The following is a 20,721-nucleotide window of genomic DNA, read 5'->3' as shown; positions in this document are numbered from 1 at the left end:
CCATCAAACTTTGCACTCGAAATGCCTGCCATTGTTTTTTCAAAGCAATCTTCTGAGAGTTAATGACTTAATTGAAGCTGAAAACAAGCTACTGGTGTAATACAAATGTCTTAACCAGGTCTATATTCAGCCACTTGATTTATAAGCACTATGTGTGTCCTTCACTGAAGTCCTGTTAAAAACAAGCATTGGCAAAGCCAACAGTTTGGGCTTGTGTATAAGTATGCATTACATTGGCAGTTCCTTACAAGTGAATTTGCCATGCCTAAACAAAAGCCCAAACTGTTGTCATTGCCAATGTGTGTTGTTAATGTACCTGCCTCCGATCCTGCCTTTCACCCACACTCTGCCCTCTTCCTTGACTGCCATGAAAATGGAAGAGGAGCTTCTCAGGAATCCAATGGCTGTCATTTCCATGGCAGACATCTTACTTGTAATTTGTGTATGTTAGAACAAAAAAGTGTGCACCCTCCATTGTCACCCTCGAACCACCATGGAAATGGAGGAGGGGCTGTTCCTGCAGCCCTGGCCACCATTCGCACTTTACAATATTACTTGCAGGAGTTTTTTGCGAAAAAATGTGCTAACCTCCTCTGTTCAACCTGCCCCCCACTCCCAACCCCCCCCCCCCACACACACACACACACACACAAAAGGGCCCTAAGCACTGTGAACATTATCTCATGATGCTGAAGGCAATAGTGCAGAGTGTGCCGGACTATAATGGGCGTTAACGCCCGGCTAGCGTCGAGTAGTGAACTGCTGGTCTGTAATGGTGCAGTGGAGTTGGGTGCTTATAGTAACAAGTGCTGTGTGACGTCCCAGTAAGGGACATATTAACTGCTTTGTTTACGGCGAGTTGCATTAAGAAGAATTCAACTGTTCCATGTTGATGTGTGCTATTGACGCCTGCTTGGCACAACAGAGCTTAAGAAACAAAGCGCCAAGAAAAGGCCCTCGGCTGCTGACTGCTTTATATAAATGTAGATACTAGACGCATACACAGCCCTTCTGGGCTGCTGTGTCACGGTGGCGAAGAGCCTGGCATGCACGGCCTCGAGTATCACTGTGCCCTTGTAAGCTCCCACGGGCGCTGCTGCACGTCGGGCAGATCCTAATAATAAAATAGGCGCTTTTCGGGAAGACGAGTCCGCGGATATTTATTTGCATCTCCCGGGCGACGAGCCCCGTCGCTGCTTCCTCTCCTCGCCTCTGGCACGACTTTCTATCCGCAGCCTTGCGACCGTGAATGTTTGGGAGAGTTGGCACAGAGCTGTGCCCGAGTGGCATTTCTCTCCCACGGCCTCCCCTTGAACCTCCGTGATCACAAAGGGGGGCGGGAGGGGCACTCCTACGGGACAGGGAGCCTTCTCAAGGCCCCCTATCGTATACTGGCCATTGGAGGGGAGCTGTTGGGGGTTGGAAGGCTATGAGAGGGCTCTGCGAGAGAGGTGTTTCTGCCGGGAAACAGTTAACACAGCAGGGATGATAGGAGCCCTCTCTCTCACCAGTACTGCTCCAGGCCTGCCTCCCTCCTTCCCTCACCACCCCTATTGCTCCCTGCCCTCCCCTCCCCAACCACCAGTCACGTGACTTTCCTAAAATGTGTCATGTAAGCCCATGCAACCGTAATTCCCAGAGTGAGAACAAAAGGCAGGAGGCGGTATAAAAAGGCCCGCAGGGACACGTCTGTCCAGCTCCCGTCAGAGCAGCTGCTCCAACTCCTGGACACACACTCCAGCGCCGCAGCCTCGCCAGACTGTGCTCCTGGACCCCCACAGCCAGCGGGATGCCCCCCACCCTCCTGCCAGCAGCTGCAGCCCTTGCAGCCCTCGCGCTGCACTTTATTCTGGGGGCTCGGGCGCTTCCGGCGTCCAAGGGACACCCCCGGCACAAGTCGCTGGTGAGTAAAGGGGCGCCTCGTCCTGGCGCATGTTCTACTTTTGCTCTGTTAAACTCTGGGAGCTGTTTTCTGTTTCTCTTCCGTGCCGAGCAACCTTAAATGTCCTTCATTCGTGCACAGTGTATCGGAGCAAGAAAGGGTTAACAGTGCGGGTCCAGTCTAGCAAACTGTGTTCAGTCGTCAGGAAAGCAAGTCTAAACTTCACCCTACAAAAGGAGTGCAGCTCACATTACACAGCCATGCAGCATGTAGTGCGGACACCTGGGCATGAACGCGGTGTGCAGAGCAGCTCACATTACACAGCCATGCTGTTTGTAGTGCGGGCACCTGGGCATGAACGCTGTGTGCAGAGCAGCTCACATTACACAGCCATGCAGCCTGTAGTGCGGGCACCTGGACATGAACGCGGTGTGCAGAGCAGCTCACGTTACACAGCCATGCAGCCTGTAGTGCAGGCACCTGGGCGTGAAAGCTATGTGCTGACACCTCGGTACATAGCAGCTCACATTACACAGCCATGCAGCCTGTAGTGCTGGCACCTGGGCATGAACGTTCTGTGCAGACACCTCGGCTTATAGCAGCTCACGTTACACAACACCCCATGCAGCCTGTAGTGCAGGCACCTGGGCGTGAAAGCTATGTGCTGACACCTCGGTGTATAGCAGCTCACGTTACACAGCCATGCAGCCTGCAGTGCAGGCACCTGGGCATGAACGCTGTGTGCAGAGCAGCTCACATTACACAGCCATTCAGCCTGTAGGGCAGGCACCTGGGCATGAAAACGATGTGCAGAGCAGCTCGATGCATAGCAACTCACATTACACAGCCATGCAGCCTGTAGTGCTGGCACCTGGACATGAAAGCTATGTGCTAATACCTCGGTACATAGCAGCTCAAATTACACAGCCATGCAGCCTTTAGTATAAGCACCTGAGCATGAAAACAGTGAGCAGACACCTCGGTGTATAGCAGCTCACATTACACAGCCATGCAGCCTGTAGTGCAGGCTCCTGGGCATGAAATCTAGGCGCAGACACCTCAGTGTATAGCAGATCACATTATACAGCCATGCAGCCTGTAGCGCAGGTACCTGGTCATGAACGCTGTGTGCTGACGGCTCGGTGCATAGCAGCCCCCTTTACACAGCCATGCAGCCTGTAGTGCAGGCATCTTGGCATGAAAGTTGTGTGCTGACGGCTCGGTGCATAGCAGCTCCCTTTACACAGCCATGCACCCTGTAGTGCAGGCACCTGGGCATTAAAGCGATGTGCTGACACCTCGGTGCATAGCAGCACACATTACACAGCCATGCAGACTGTAGTGCAGGCACCTGGGCATGGAATCTATGTGCAGACACCTCAGTGCATAGCAGCGCACATTACACAGCCATGCAGCCTGTAGTACAAGCACCTGAGCATGAAAACAGTGTGCAGACACCTTGGTGCATAGCAGCTCACATTACACAGAAATGCAGCCTGTAGTGCGGGCACCTGGGCATGAAATCTATGCACAGACACCTCGGTGCATAGCGCTCACATTACAAAGCCATGCAGCCCATAATGCAATCACCTCAGCATGACAGATGTACGCTGACACCTCTGTGTATAGCAGCTCGCATTACACAGCCCTGCAGCCTGTACTTCAGGCACCTGAGCATGGAAGCAGTGTGCAGGCACCTCATTTTATAACACCTTGCATTACATAGCCATGCTGCCTGTAGTACAGGCACCTGAGCATGGAAGCAGTGTGCAGACATCTCTATGCATAGCAGCTCATATTACACAGCCACAAAGTCTGTGGGGCATGCACCTCAGCATGGAAGCTATATGCCGCCAGCTCATTGCAGAGAAGCACACATTACACAGCCATGCCATCTATAGTGCAGGCACCCGAACATGGAAACTACTGTGTGCAGCCACCTCAGTGCATAGCAGCTCGCATTACACAGGCATGCAGTCTGCAGTTCAGGTACCTGAGCATAGAAGCAGTGTGCAGGCACCTCGGTGTATAGAAGCTTGCATTACACAGCCATGCTGCCTGTAGTGCATGCACCTGAGCATGGAAGCAGTGTGCAGACACCTCAATACAAAGCAGCTCACATTACACAGCCATACAGCCTGTAGTGCAGGCACCTGGGCATCAAAGCTAGGCGCAGACACCTCGGTGCATAGCAGATCACATTACACAGCCGTGCAGCCTGTAGTGCAGGCACCTTGGCATGAAAGCTAGGCACAGACACCTTGATGCATAGCAGATCACATTACACAGCCATGCCGTCTATAGTGCAGGCACCTGAACATGGAAACTGTGTGCAGCCACCTCAGTGCATAGCAGCTCACATTACACAGCCACGAAGTCTGCGGTGCAGGCACCTGAGCATGGAACCTGTGTGCAGCCACCTCTATGCATAGCAGCTCACAGTACACAGCCACGAAGTCTGCGGTGCAGGCACCTGAGCATGGAAACTGTGCAGCCACCTCGATGCATAGCAGCTCACATAACACAGCCACGAAGTCTGCGGTGCAGGCACCTGAGCATGGAAACTGTGTGCAGCCACCTCAGTGCATAGCAGCTCGCCTTACACAGGAATGCAGTCTGTAGTACAATCACCTGGGAATTTAAGACGTGTGCAGACACCTCAATGTATATAACAGCTCGCATTACACAGCCACCCAGCCTATAGCACACACATCTCATGTGGGCATGGGTGCTGTGTGAAGACACCCTGGTGCATAGAAGCTCAACTTTCACAATCACCCGATGTGTGGTGCAGACACCTGGATATGTGAGTAGTGTGCAGACACCTCAGTGTTACATGAGCACGCAATCTGTAATGCAGCCGCGTGGGCACGGAAGCTGTGTGCAGAAAGCTATTTCTATATAGCGGCTGGCATCAGACGCGTCCCACAAGACACATGATCTGAGTTCAGACACATTATGCATATGACAAATGGCAAATCAGCTGAGTGAAGACACGTGTTTATATCAGCTCATCGGGCACAGGCATCCCAGCCTGTAGTACAGACACCTGGACATGTGGCCTGAGTGCAAATACCCCTGTAAAAGCAACTCAAGCTGCACAAACAGGTGGACACATGGGTGCGGATACCTCTGTATAAACCAACTCAAGTTACAGACATCTAGCCTGAAGTAAAGACACTGGGACATGTCAGATGAGTGAAGCCATCTGTGAGCATACCAGCTCGCCCCACACAGTCAACCTACCCTGTAGTCAGGACCCCTGGACTTGTAAACTGGTTGCAGATACCGCTCTTTAAAGCAATTTAGGGTACAGACACCCAGCCTGTAGTACAGACGTCTGGGAATGTGAGCTGGATGCAGATAACTCTTTATAAAGCAGCTGAAGGTACAGACACCCAGCCTGTAGTACCTACGTCTGGGAATGTGAACTGGATGCAGATAACTCTTTATGAAGCAGCTGAAGGTACAGACACCCAGCCTGTAGTACAGCCGCCTGGGAATGTGAGCTGGATGCAGATAACTCTTTATGAAGCAGCCGAAGGTACAGACACCCAGCCTGTAGTACAGCCGCCTGGGAATGTGAGCTGGATGCAGATAACTCTTTATGAAGCAGCCGAAGGTACAGACACCCAGCCTGTAGTACAGCCGCCTGGGCATGTGAGCTGGGTGCAGATAACTCTTTATAAAGCAGCTGGAGGTACAGACACCCAGCCTGTAGTACAGCCGCCTGGGCATGTGAGCTGGGTGCAGATAACTCTTTATAAAGCAGCTGAAGGTACCGACACCCAGCCTGTAGTACGGACTTCTGGGAATGTGCGCCGGATGCAGATAACTCTTTATAAAGCAGCTGAAGGTACAGACACCTAGCCTGTAGTACAGCCGCCTGGGCAGGTGAGCTGGGTGCAGATAACTCTTTATAAAGCAGTTTGAGGTAAAGACACCCAGCCTGTGGTACAGTCACCTGGACAAGTGATATGGGTGCAGATACCGCTGGAAAAACCAACTCAAGTGACAGTCTCTTCTGCCAATCTATCGCCTTTCATTGGAGGACTATCTATGGTGCCCCCTCCCACTGCCCCCGTCCCCCATCCTTCTGTCCCTCTTTGGCTCTCTCTGTCCCGGCATGGCTTTCTCGCATATTGAACGATGTCGGAGGGAGATGTGCCCCAATCCGGGCCCTGTGGACCTTGTAACCTGGGGGTCTGAGATCTAATCTTGGCTTTGCCACTTGAATCTGGGTAAATCGCCCCATCTCCTATTCCAGGCGCTGTACAGGTCGTCTAGTGCCTTGGTCCTGTGATCTCAGCTGTACTGGCACCAGCCTGGCTTAGCCTCGCACCCACGCGCACCATCCCGCCCTACACACCGCGCCTCGAGGTCAGACGCGCCTGCTACAGTGCCTGCTCTGTGCGCTCTGGTCCTCGCGGCCATGGCCGTCTCTGCTGTGGTGCACGCGCAGTAACCAGGCAGGCTTCAGCGGCCCAAAGGATCGCTCATTAATTATCAAGGGAATTCGCTTATTGACATCAAGGTGGTGCGGTGATTGTGTGTTGTCCAAAGTGTGTGCTGTGCCGGTGCCAGGATGATGCGACGTGGAGGGAGCAAGGGAGTATCACCAGACACCGGGGCCTGTCTGTGTGTTTTGTGCCCGGCTTCACTCTTAGCCTCTGTGTGCTGCTGACAGATTCTTTACACATAACCTGCTGTGTTGTCACCCCTCTCACCCCCCCTTTAGCTTCTGTGTGCTGTTGTTCCTCCACACATTCCCTGTGTGTGCTGTCCGATTTTTGCACACTTGTGGGCTGTTCTACACGCATGACCTGTGTGTGCTGCCCTCTAATGTACAATGTCCATGCGTCCTGTCCCTTTCCATTCCCGCATGATCTCAGTGTGCGGTCGTCTTCTACACTCATGAACTCCGTGCCGCGTGCTTTGTGTGTGATGTTTCCTCTTCACGCAGCCCATCTCTGTGCTTCTTCCGTCGGCACGCGACCTGTACTGTCATGCACATGCTTTGTGTGTGCTGTCCTTCACACAAGCTCTCTCTGTGCTGTTTTTCTCTGCACACATGATGTGTGTGTTGTTGTCCTCTCGTTCACACATGCGCCCCACTTTCCTGTCTTTGTGCTCCTCCACTTCACAGTACCGCTTATGCAGGGTGCATGTCTTTTTCTGCCCCACGTGGTGCTAGCACCGGAAAGTGTGTGCATTCCTTTGAGTTTCCCTCGCCACATGATCGTTTTCGGGCTACACGCCCCCCTCACCCAACGCCCGGGCCTTCACAGCAGATCCCCCCTGGCCAGTTTTGACAGTGCCCATCCACGCGTGTTTCGCCCCCGCTTTGTTCTCTCTTCAGGGGCGTGCCAGCGGGCCGCTCTCCTGTTTGTTTTGCAGCCCTTTCTGTGCTGTCAGCGCCTGTCCTGTGGATTACGCAGTCCCCGGCAAACCCGTAGCCTGGCTCTCTGCGCGTCAGGATGCCTCGGCCGAACGTGCTTCCCATCTCTGTGCAGGCGGATGGGGGCGGGGAGGCAATGTTAGGGTTTGCTAATTGCTGTTTTGTGCAAGGTGTGTTCCCTTTCTATTTCCTTAAAGGGGCCGTGCGCTATAAAAGCATCGAGCTCGTTGTTTCCAAGTAAAGTAAAACTAGCAAGATATGTCAAAAAAGGGCCCACATTCAGAGCACGTATGACCTCATATTATCCCACCCCTTCTGCAATCCAACTGAGGTCAACCAACAATGGGTGGTGTGTCATTCCTTGGTGCAGCGTGACATTAACCGGCTTCTGGTCACTACTTTTTATTTTATTTATTTGTTTATTTGTATAGCGCCGACCTCTGACCTCTCACAAGCAGGGGCACATATGTAGAGACAAAGACAGACGAAAAATGACAAAACAAGCAACAGGACGTGAAAATTGCAGAGGGATTGGGGACAAGCGGTGGTCCGGAATATTACCAGTGCTTATTTAAAGAGCATAGTTTTAAGTTTTTTGCGAAAAGAGTAGAGGTTTGTTTCCAGCCTGAGACAGGTCGGTAGTTTGTTCCAGTTCGCTGCTGCGCGGTTTGGAAAGGCTCTCCTCAGTCCGAGTTCTTTTTGATGTTTCAGTGTTGTTATCAAGCCCTTAGCTTCTGATCTTAATGTCCTGGTGGGATTGTAGGGTGTGAGTTTAGCCTTTAGATATGTGGGTGCTTTGCCATATAGACACGTATGTGTTAGGCATTAAGATTTGAATTGTACGTGGTCCTCCATTTTCAACCAGTGGAGGTCACGTCTGGCTTCACTGACATGATCTTTCCTTGATTCTTGTTTAATTACCCTGATCGCATTATTTTGGATCAGTTGGAAATTGTGCATGCTTTGCTTGCTAGCAACTGCAAGGAGTGCATTTACATAATCTAGACGCAATAAAATGGTGGCTCTAGCAATAATGGCGCAATTCTCTTCATTAAGTAGGGGTCTGATTGCTTTAAGAAGTCTAATGTAGTAATTACAATTTTTACTAACATACATGGCTTGAGTATCTGCGTTAAGAGATGCTTCCAGGGTCATACCGAGTGTTTTGACCTTACCCAATACTTCAATACAGGATTCATTGATTTGAAATGCCTGATAGTCGGCGGAGAGTTTGGCGCGCGCCTGAGTGGGTCCGAAGACCATTAGCTCTGTTTTATTGCTGTTAAGACACATCCAACAGCAACAAGCCTTGGCCATGTTTAGCCATCAGTTAAAGCCACACTTTCAGTAAAGATGGCATCTACATTTGGGTCACAGGTCACTACTGCATCCATGGTTAGATGTAGGCACAGGGCACTGCTGCCGCCACCCACAGCCGCTCCCCACAGTGCCGATATATTTGGGGTCACACTACAGCTCCCACCTGCTCATTGAGGTTGATGGGTGCACTGTCTACCACCACTTCATAATTAAAGTGAATCTGAGACAATAAGTGTCGGCCTAAACCCTGGCAGACACCGCCACAGATTAACAACTGGGCACAAGCAAGGTATACCCAATGACTCAAGGTTGCATTTGCCACCCTTTCCCAGTCCTGGTCTTTTCTCATATTTTCGTTTGACTTTATCGCATTTCGTTTTAATTGGACAGCTTTATGACTACATTTCCCAGAATGCAATCGAGGGAGAACTGAAAGCCTGTGACTGGGACATGGTGACCCTGATGGTAAATTTATCACAGTTCACTACTGAAGCCCAATAGCCATGGGCCAGATGTAACAGCTGCAGCCGGGTGCTGTATAGTTTTGGGTCACGTGTGACTACTGCAGCTAGGGTGAGGTCAGCGGTCACTGTTGAGGTCAGAGTGATGATTATGTGTCGCAGGAGGTCACTACTGCATCCAGGTAGAAACCTTACCTTGGGTCACAGGACACAGCTGCACAGCACTGCATGCAAGAGTCAGGTTACTAGATGACACCAGGTCACCGGCGACACCGAATTGTTGTAATTTAATCCATTTGATTGCGTTGAAACTACCCAAACTGCAACTCCTAGAATGGATTTGATGGAAGGCCTGTTGTTTATGGTACTTTGAGCCATCTGGGATATGGCTGTTCAGTCATAGGTCAGCGATCACTCAGGCCCTCTGACTAGTGTTTAGTCATGGGTTTGAGGTCAAGCCTGCTGCCGGCCTGGTGTTTAGACATGGGTTCGAGGTCACGCCTGCTGCCGGCCTGGTGTTTAGAAATGGGTTCGAGGTAACGCCCGCTGCGGGCCTGGTGTTTAGACATGGGTTTGAGGTCACGCCTGCTGCCGGCCTGGTGTTTAGGCATAGGTTTGATGTCACACCTGCAGCCGGCCTGGTGTTTAGACATGGGTTCAAGGTCACGCCTGCTGCCGGCCTGGTGTTTAGGCATAGGTTTGAGGTCACGCCTGCTGCCGGTCTGGTGTTTAGGCATGGGTTCGAGGTCATGCCTGCTGCCGGCTTGGTGTTTAGGCATAGGTTTGAGGTCACGCCTGCTGCCGGCCTGGTGTTTAGGCATAGGTTTGAGGTCACGCCTGCTGCTGGCCTGGTGTTTAGGCATGGGTTCGAGGTCACGCCTGCTGCCGGCCTGGTGTTTAGGCATGGGTTCGAGGTCACACCTGCTGCTGGCCAGGTGTTTAGGCATGGGTTCAAGGTCACGCCTGCTGCCAGGAAGAAATGAGTTGAAGGTCACTGTGAGCTTAGTGTGGTCTACAGACATGGACTAGGAGTCACATGAGTCTTGAGAACCCCAAAATGCCCTTATGTATGGGTCAGATGTCACCTATGAACCCAAGAATGGTACCCACAGAGGGGTCAGAAGCCACACCTGCACCCAAGAATGTCATCCAGGCATGGGTCAGAAGTCACTCCTGCAGCCAAGAATGTCATCCAGGCATGGGTCAGAAGTCACTCATGCATCCAAGAATGTCATCCAGGCATAGGTCAGAAGTCACTCCTGCACCCAAGAATGTCATCCAGGCATGGGTCAGAAGTCACTCCTGCACCCAAGAATGTCATCCAGGCATAGGTCAGAAGTCACTCCTGCAGCCAAGAATGTCATCCAGGCATGGGTCAGAAGTCACTCATGCATCCAAGAATGTCATCCAGGCATAGGTCAGAAGTCACTCCTGCACCCAAGAATGTCATCCAGGCATGGGTCAGAAGTCACTCCTGCATCCAAGAATGTCATCCAGGCATAGGTCAGAAGTCACTCCTGCAGCCAAGAATGTCATCCAGGCATGGGTCAGAAGTCACTCATGCATCCAAGAATGTCATCCAGGCATAGGTCAGAAGTCACTCCTGCACCCAAGAATGTCATCCAGGCATGGGTCAGAAGTCACTCCTGCACCCAAGAATGACATCCAGACATGGGTCAGAAGTCACTCATGCATCCAAGAATGGTACCCAGGCATAGGTCAGAAGTCACTCCTGCACCCAAGAATGGTACCCAGGCATAGGTCAGAAGTCTCTCCTGCACCCAAGAATGACGATCAGTTATTGGTCAGAAGTGGCTCGTGCACCCAAGAGTGGCACTCGGGCATTGGTCAGAAGTCACTCGTGCACCCAAGAATGACATCCAGGCATGGGTCAGAAGTCACTCCTGCACCCAATAATGTCATCCAGGCATGGGTCAGAAGTCACTCCTGCACCCAAGAATGTCATCCAGGCATAGGTCAGAAGTCACTCCTGCACCCAAGAATGGTACCCAGGCATAGGTCAGAAGTCTCTCCTGCACCCAAGAATGACGCTCAGTTATTGGTCAGAAGTGGCTCGTGCACCCAAGAGTGGCACTCGGGCATTGGTCAGAATTCACACGTGCACCCAAGAATGGTGCCCGGACATCAGTCAGAAGTCACTCATGCACCTATGAATGGCACACAGGCATGGGTCAGGAGTCACTCATGCATCTAAGAATGGTACCCAGGCATGGGTCAGAAGTCTGTACTAAAACCAAGAATGGTACCCAAGCATGGGTCAGAAGTCTGTACTACACCCAAGAATGGCACCCAGACATCGGTCAGCAGAAGTGTCTCCTGCACCCAAGTATGGCATTCAGTCATGTGTCAGTAGTCACTCATGCACTCAGAATGGCACCCATTCCTTGGCCAGAAGACAATTTTGCACCCAGGAATGGTGCCCAGGCACAGGTAAGAACCCACTCGTGCACCCAAGAATGGCACCAACACATGGGTCAGAAGTCACTCATTCACCCAAGAACGGCACACAGGAACGGGTCAGAAATCATTTGTGCGCCAAAGAATTACATCCATACATGGGTCAGAAGCCACTCATGCACCAAAGAATGACACCCAGACATGAGTCAGAAATCACTCATGCACCTAAGAATGGCATCCAGGAATTCACAAAGAAGGAGAAAACATTTGTACATTTATTTAAAAAAGAACACCTATTTATGTCACCACAGGGTGGAGGGGGTATTTCTGAAATACCTCTGGAGGTATCCTGGAGTTACCACCTCTTCCAGTGGTTAACTATGAATTGGGTGGGTTTTTAGAAATAGCACTGGTGGAACTGGTAAGTTTCTTCAGCAATATTTCATTAAAGCCATCTCTGAATTAATCTCGTTGTTTGTAGTCTACTAATAATTAATATCTGATTAATACACCTTTCTGTGTGTTATTCAGCTGTGCCCAAAGGTGAATACCACAAACAATCAAAGAGCTATTTCCATAACCACCAAATAGTGACATTCCTGGGCGCTAATAAACTCTTTCTGTAATAAACTCACTAATTATCAAGACATTCCCCAGAACATAGGGGAAGAATTCCTACTGAATGGAACTGAGGACGCGCTGTAATGAGATATACAAACTAGAAGTGCGTGTAATCAATACCGCTCATTCACCGACAATCCCTTTAATATGAAACGTTATGGCACTATCGAAAAATACCTGATGATTTTCCCTGATTCTCGATTGCGAAATGATTTCCTGCGCTTTCGTTTGAATATCTGGCCAACGCATGAAATATTGTATAAGCGTAAAATAATAACGATTGCTGAGCTTCCATGTAGATTTTGCAAATCAGCCATTGAATCCATGAAACATCTTTGTACAGAATGCCCTTCATTACTTATGCGGAGAATCTTGCATTTTAAAACTTTATTACAAAATTATGTCATAACAACCACTGAAAAATTATGGGAACTGCTGTTTCATTCTAACTTACAACTGATTAGATATGCAATTTTGAATTATCTCTACAGTTTGAAACTCCTAGTCATAAGCCCAAACCACAGCAAACTGTGAGCATGTTAACACATTTACAATTAAGGGCTTCTGCCCTCTGCTTATTGTTTATTGTTGTTGTAAATGTCTCTCTTTATTTATGATGTTGAATAATGTTTTCTTTTATATTATCTTATGGATGTTTGAATTATTCTTTACTCAAGTTTTTTTTACTGCTTTTGTAACCCGATGTGTATGTACATTGTATTTCATTTTTATTTCATCTCGAAATAATTTTCATGTTTTAAAGAATTTGTAATGTATTTCTTGATAAAAACAACTTCTTAATAAAAAAATTAAAAAAGTAATGAGATATATACCCTTACTTCATTGGCAAGTAGGAGTCGTGATAAGCTGATGAGGATTGTAACAGACCAATGGTGGATGGGCACAATGGTGCCAACATTACTATCCAGGGTCACAGAACTGAACATAAACCTGCAGGTTAGGCTCTTATCTCTTTTACTCCCTCACTCAGTGGGGTGTGGGGGGCATTGTGTGGGGGCCACCCAGGCACATCTGCAACATTTCTAAAATCAAGAAGCGTGCCTCGCCCCGTCTACATAGAAGCTGAGGAGGTCCTGTGGCACTTGGTACCTTTGAGGCAGGCTAGATTCTGAAGGATTCTGTCTTTTTCAATTCTTTTTTTAATAATATTTTTACATGTTTCAGCTTTGATCCTGGGAGCAACAGCTCAGCCATCCTGGGGAGCAATTGCCCCCTGCACCCTCGTTCCCATTCCACCCCTAATGGGAGTCAGCCATGGCACAGCAGTCTCTCCTGAACTGAGGCCTCAGTCAGCGGACACTCCTATCCTCTGCATGGATTTTTAAACATCGTACAAAAGCAATGGCTCGAGTGGGATTAAAAATGCAATTTCCCTAAATGTTATGTACGTAAATTAATTCGCTGCTTGTTAGATTCTAGATTAGTTGGGTTAGAGGAGAGCACCATATTTCTTTTACCTGCTCGGTTGCTCGCTAACCAGTTCTGTCCTGCAAGCTTGGGTGCTTGCAGGAGGGGCTGTTCAGAGGGGTGTCGTCTAAGACGAACCCACAGGTTCATTAGAAAATCCCAGTGACCAATCAACACGAAGCCAGACTTCTACCCTAAAAAAAACTGGACAATTGCTTTAAAGTATGCCAAGGTGAAATGTAATTGCTATACGAGGCAACTAAATACACGATATTTGGTTGCAAATTATGTTTTGTTGCAACTCATTGTATCATTGGCCACAGACGTGCAACTTGTTCAGCGTTTGCAACCCATTTCTATACAGTTTGATTAGAAATCACGCCCTGTGTAAAGAGTACACAAGATTGTACATGGTTGAGCACTGCAAGCTGGGCCGCCCATATACACACCTGGCAGAACATAGTGCTGCTGTGCTTTTGATTTGAATTTGTATACAGCACTAGAAAAAAGTACCTGTTCTCCAAATGGGTTCGATGGACAGACATGTGAACACTCTCATCAATTGTTGAAAACCAATGATCCTATATGTCGCTAATCCTGTAGGTCGCTGTTCCGATTCGCTTCTCGCTTGATGTGCTTTGCACTCTGAAGTAAACTGCACTGGGAATGGGCATGCGTGGCTGGCTGACATACGCTGGAGCAGACGTTGGGGGGAGGCGAGAGTTGCTGTGCTGCTGCATACTGGGACCTACTGGGCCCCCTCACCACCTGTTGGCTCACCCTGGCGTGGTGCAGTTCGGTGCGGTGCATTGCAATGCAAATGTCCCAGAAACCGTGTATTCTAGGGTTGAGGACCGGTCCTTCTAAGGCCACATTCATATTTCGCCAATTTCACGTAACCCTCTCATGTGTGAAGGTGCTGAAATCAGTGGGAAGGGGTGGGTAGCCAAATGTTATGTAGCCGGTAATGTCCAGAGGGTCAGGACAGGTAACTATGCAAAATGTGGTGCAGGTTGGTGGAACGGTGTGGAATTGTATGAGGAACAACACTTTACCAAGCCACAAACTCAGAAACAAATGTAGAGTTTTGCTGACATCCGCGGGAAGGGGGTGGGGTGTTCAAATGTCAAGTAGCCAGCAATGTCCGGAGGGTCCAAACATGTGGGGGAGATGGCTGCACATTTTGGGCCTCATTAGGACCCAGGTGGTAAGGGGTTTACGGCGGCTTAAACAGCGCCGACCCTTACCGCCTGATTCCGAGGTCCCTTAGCGCCATGGCGGATTTAACACCTGCTTTTAGCAGGTGTTAAAATCCATGGCGCTAAGGGACCATGTTGTTAATTACGCCACCGTAATTTACGGTGGCGTAATTAACGCCTTCCCCACTCCCATTATGCCCTATGGGGCAAAAATGGGAATGGGGAAGGGTAAATGGGTTAATGGGGACTTACCGCCCCGCCAACCTCGGATTGGGGCGGTAAGTCCGCCAACCACCATGGCGTAAACATAGTTTACGCCATGGCGGTAAAGGTACGGCCCAGGCGGTAACTTACCGCCTGGGTCGTAATGAGGCCCTTTGTGTAGAGATACTCAGTACTGGGAATTGAAACGGCTTAAAAGATCAGACTGTATTTGAAGAATGCGGAAGGAGCATAAGTGGACTGAGGCACAGAAATATACAGTAGTGTGCCAGGAACACTCCAGGCTGTGGGGAGGTTGGCATTAAAATGCAGTTTACTATATTGCAATGGGGATGGAGGCAGGCGAGGATGGTGAGACGGACTATTAGGGACCTCCACCAATCTGACACCCGCCGTTCAGCTGTGGGAGTGGGGGTGTTTAGCACTGTTGCTTTTGATGCACATTTGGAGTTGGGACCTTCTCATGCATTTACACTGATGTCATCCAGCCAACAGCAGACCCAAGATGGCCGTCCAAACTGCAGCAGATCTAAGATTGCCGTCCAGCATCATAGTTCTACTGATTTATGACTGCCAGACAATTAGATCTATGTTTGCTGCTTCAGCAAACAGTAGATCTATGACTGCCAGCCCAGCATACAGTAGATCTATGATTGCTGCTTCAGGAAAAAGTAGATCTATGACTGCCGCTCCAGCATACATTAGATCTGTGACTGCCAGCCCAGCATACAGTAGATCTATGACTACCAGCCCAGCATACAGTAGATCTATGACTGCCACTCCAACATAAGGTAAATCTATGACTGCCACTCCAGCATAAAGTAGGCCTATGGTTGCCGCTCCAGCATAGGAGTAGATCTATAACTGCTGCTCCAGCATACAGTAGATCTATGACTGCCACTCCAGCATACAGTAAATCTATGACTACCACTCCAGCATAAAGTAGGCCTATGGTTGCCGCTCCAGCATACAGTAGATCTATGACTACCGCTCCAGCATAAAGAAGATCTATGACTGCCACTTCAACATAGGAGTAGATTTATGACTGCTGCCCCAGCATGCAGTAGATCTATGACTGCTGCTTCAGCATACAGTAGATCTCAGACAGCCACTCCAGCATACAGTAGATCTATGACTGCCGCTCCAGCATACAGTAGATCTATGACTGCTGCTTCAGCATACAGTAGATCTCAGACAGCCACTCCAGCATACAGTAGATCTATGACTGCCGCTCCAGCATACAGTAGATCTATGACTGCCACTCCAGCATACAGTAGATCTATGACTGCCGCTCCAGCATACAGTAGATCTATGACTGCCACTCCAGCATACAGTAGATCTATGACTGCCACTCCAGCATACAGTAGATCTATGACTACCGCTCCAGCATAAAGAAGATCTATGACTGCCACTTCAACATAGGAGTAGATTTATGACTGCTGCCCCAGCATGCAGTAGATCTATGACTGCTGCTTCAGCATACAGTAGATCTCAGACAGCCACTCCAGCATACAGTAGATCTATGACTGCCGCTCCAGCCTACAGTATATCTATGACTGCCACTCCAGCATACAGTAGATCTATGACTGCCGCTCCAGCCTACAATAGATCTGGGACTGCCCCTCCAGCATACAGTAGATGTATGAATGCCTCTCCAGCATACAGTAGATGTAAGACTGCCGCTCCAGCATACAGTGGATCTATGACTGCCACTCCAGCACACAGTAGATCTATGTTTGCCACTCCAGCATATAGTAGATCTATGACTGCTGCTCCAGCATACAGTAGATCTTTGACGGCCACTCCAGCATACAGCAGATCTATGTTTGCCACTCCAGCGTACAAAAGATCTATGACTGCCTCTCCAGCATACAGTAGATCTTTGACGGCCACTCCAGCATACAGTAAATCTATGACTGCCACTCCAGCGTACAAAAGATCTATGACTGCCTCTCCAGCATACAGTAGATCTATGACTGCCAGCCCAGCATAAAGCAGATCCATGTTTGCCGCTCCAGCATACAATAGATCTATAACGGCCAGCACAGCAGACATTGGATCTATGACTGCCGCTCCAGCATACAGTAGATCTATGACGGCCAATCCAGCATACAGCAGATCTATGACTGCCGCTCCAGCATACAGTAGATCTATGACTGCTGCTCCAACATACAGCAGATCTATGACTGCCACTACAACATACAGTAGATCTATGACTGCCACTCCAGCATACAGTAGATCTATGACTGCCGTTGCAGCATACAGTAGATCTGTTTCCCACTCCAGCATACAGTAGATCTATGACTGCCCTCCAGCATACAGTAGATCCATGACTGCCACTCCAGAATACAGTAGATTTATGTTTGCCACTCCAGCATACAGTAAATCTATGACTGCCAACCCAGCATACAGTAGATCTATTTTTCCTGCTCCAGCATACAGTAGATCTATGACTGCCCCTCCAACAGACAGTAGATCCATGACTGCCGCTCCAGCATACAGTAGATCTATGACTGCCACTCCAACATACAGTGGATCCATGACTGCCGCTCCAGAATACAGTAGATCTATTTTTCCTGCTCCAGCATACAGTAAATTTATGACTGCCTCTCCAGCATACAGTAAATCTATGACTTCCAGCCCAGCATACAATAAATCTATGACTGCCTCTCCAGCATACAGCAGATCTAGGTTTGCCATTCCAGCATCCAGTAAATCTATGACTGCCGCCCCAGAATACAGCAGATCTATGTTTGCCATTCCAGCATACAGTAAATCTATGACTGCTGCTCCAGTATACATTAAACCTATGACTGCCAGCCCAGCATACAGTAGATCTATGTTTCACACTCCAGCATACAGTAGATAAATGACTGCCACTACAGCATAGAGTAAATCTATGACTGCCAGCGCAGCATACAGTAGATCTATGACTGCCACTCCTGCATACAGCAGATCTATGGCTGCCGCTCCCGCATAAAGTAGATCTATGACTGCCACTCCAGCCTACAATAGATCTATGTCTGCCGTTCCAGCATACAGTAGATCTATGACTGCCTCTCTGCATACAGCAGATCTATGACTGCCTCTCCAGAATACAGTAAATCTATGACTGCCACTCCAGCATACAGCATATCTATGACTGCCGCTCCTGCATGAAGTAGATCTATGACTGCCGCTCCAGCCTACAGTAGATCTATGACTGCCATTCCCCATAAGTAGATCTATGACTGCTGCTTCAGCATACAGCAGATCTATGACTGGCGCTCCAGCATACAGTATATCTATGACTGCTGCTCCAGCATACAGTAGATCTATGACTGCTGCTCCAGCATACAGTATATCTATGACTGCCACTCCAGCATACAGCAGATCTATGACTGCCGCTCCAGCATACAGTAGATCTATGACTGCTGCTCCAGCATACAGCAGATCTATGACTGCCGCTCCAGCATACAGTAGATCTATGACTGCCACAACAACATACAGTAGATCTATGACTGCCACTCCAGCATATAGCAGATCTAAGTTTGCTTCTCCAGCATACAGTAGATCTACGACTGCCAGCCCAGCATACAGTAGATCTATGACTGCCCTCCAGCATACAGTAGATCTATGTTTGCCGCTCCAGCATAAAGTAAATCTAAGACTGCCAGCCCAGCATACAGTAGATCTGTTTCCCGCTCCAGCATACAGTAGATCCATGACTGCCACTCCAGCATACAGTAGATCTATGTTTGCCGCTCCAGCATACAGTAGATCTATGACTGCCACCCCAGCATACAGCAGATCTATGTTTGTCATTCCAGCATACAGTAGATCTATGATTGCCCCTCCAGCATACAGTAGATCTATGTTTGTCGCTCCAGCATACAGTAGATCTATGATTGCCCCTCCAGCATACAGTAGATCCATGACTGCCGCTCCAGAATACAGTAGATCTATGTTTGCCACTCCAGCATACAGTAGATCCATGTTTGCCGCTCCAGCTTACAAAAGATCGATGACTGCCGCTCCAGCATACAGTAGATCCATGACTGCCGCTCCAGCATACAGCAGATCTATGTTTGCCACTCCAGCATACAGTAGATCTATGACTGCCCCTCCAGCATACAGTAGATCTATGACTGTCACTCCAGCACACAGTAGACCTATGTTTGTCGCTCCAGCTTACAAAAGATCGATGACTGCCGCTCCAGCATACATTAGATCTATGACTGCCAGCCCAGCAGACAGCAGATCTGTTTGCCGCTCCAGCATACTGTAGATCTATAACTGCCACTCCAGCATACAGCATATCTATGACTGCCACTCCCACATAAAGTAGATCTATGACTGCTGCTTCAGCATACAGTAGATATATGACAGCCACTCCAGCATACAGTAGATCTATGACTGCCGCTCCAGCATACAGTAGATCTATGACTGCCATTCAGCATACAGCAGCTCTATGTTTGCCACTCCAGCATACAGTAGATATCTGACTGCCTCTCCAGCATACAGTAAATCTAGGTTTGCTGCTCCAGCATCCAGTAAATCTATGGCTGCCAATCCAGCATAAAGCAGATCTATATTTGCCACTCCAGCATACAGTAGATGTATGACTGCCGCTCCAGCACACAGTAGATCTATGTTTGCCACTCCAGCATACAGTAGATCTATGACTGCCAGCCCAGCATACAGTAGATCTATGACTGCTGCTCCAGCATACAGTAGATGTATGACTGCTGCTCCAGCATACAGTAGATCTATGACTGCCACTCCAGCACACAGTAGATCTATGTTTGCCACTCCAGCATACAGTAGATGTATGACTGCCAGCCCAGCATACAGTAGATCTATGACTGCTGCTCCAGCATACAGTAGATCTATGATTGCCCCTCCAGCATACAGCAGATCTATGTTTGCCACTCCAGCATAGAGTAAATCTATGACTGCCAATCCAGCTTACAAAAGATCTATGACTGCCGCTCCAGCATACAGTAGATCTATGACTGCCGCTCCAGCATACAGTAGATCTATGACTGCCAGCCCAGCATACAGCAGATCTATGTTTGCCACTCCAGCATACAGCATATCTATGACTGCCACTCCCACATAAAGTAGGGCTATGACTGCCGCTCCAGCCTACAGTAGATCTATGACTGCTGCTCCAGCATACAGCAGATCTATGACTGCCACTCCAGCATAAAGTATATCTATGACTGCTGCTCCAGCATACAGTAGATCTATGACTACCGCTCCAGCATACAGTATATCTTTAACTGCCGCTCCAGCATACAGTATATCTATGACTGCCACTCCCGCATAAAGTATATCTATGACTGCCGCTCCAGCCTACAGTAGATCTATGACTGCCGTTCCAGCATACAGTAGATCTATGACTGCTGCTCCAGCATACAGCAGATCTATGACTGCCGCTCCAGCATACAGTATATCTATGACTGCTGCTCCACATCCAGTATATCTATGACTGAAACTCCAGCATGCAGTATATCTATGACTGCTGCTCCAGCATGCAGTATATCTATGACTGCCGCTCCAGCATGCAGTATAACTATGACTGACACTCCAGCATGCAGTATATCTATTACTGCTGCTCCAGCATGCAGTATATCTATGACTGCCGCTCCATCATACAGCAGATCTATGGCTGCTGCTCCAGCATACAGTAGATCTATGACTGCCACTACAACATACAGTAGATCTATGACTGCCACTCCAGCATATAGCAGATCTAGGTTTGCTGCTCCAGCATACAGTAGATCTATG

The 20,721-nt window shown here is 49.0% G+C and overlaps 1 protein-coding gene across 1 annotated transcript in view; it reads left to right on the top strand.

The window, feature by feature from the left end:
• The first annotated feature begins 1,523 nt into the window (after positions 1-1,523).
• Positions 1,524-20,721, top strand: part of MMP11 (matrix metallopeptidase 11) — a 175,881-nt gene continuing 156,683 nt past the window's right edge. The window contains exon 1 of the mRNA XM_069619922.1: positions 1,524-1,903. Coding sequence (XP_069476023.1) covers positions 1,790-1,903 — 114 coding nt within the window. The 5' untranslated portion in view covers positions 1,524-1,789. The remainder of the gene's footprint in view (positions 1,904-20,721) is intronic.

The sequence above is a fragment of the Ambystoma mexicanum genome, chromosome 10 (genome assembly GCF_040938575.1).
Source record: "Ambystoma mexicanum isolate Mex_15411 chromosome 10, UKY_AmexF1_1, whole genome shotgun sequence".
Taxonomy (NCBI): domain Eukaryota; kingdom Metazoa; phylum Chordata; class Amphibia; order Caudata; family Ambystomatidae; genus Ambystoma; species Ambystoma mexicanum.
Note: the sequence above shows the minus strand (reverse complement) of the source record. Positions and strands in the feature narration are given on the sequence as shown.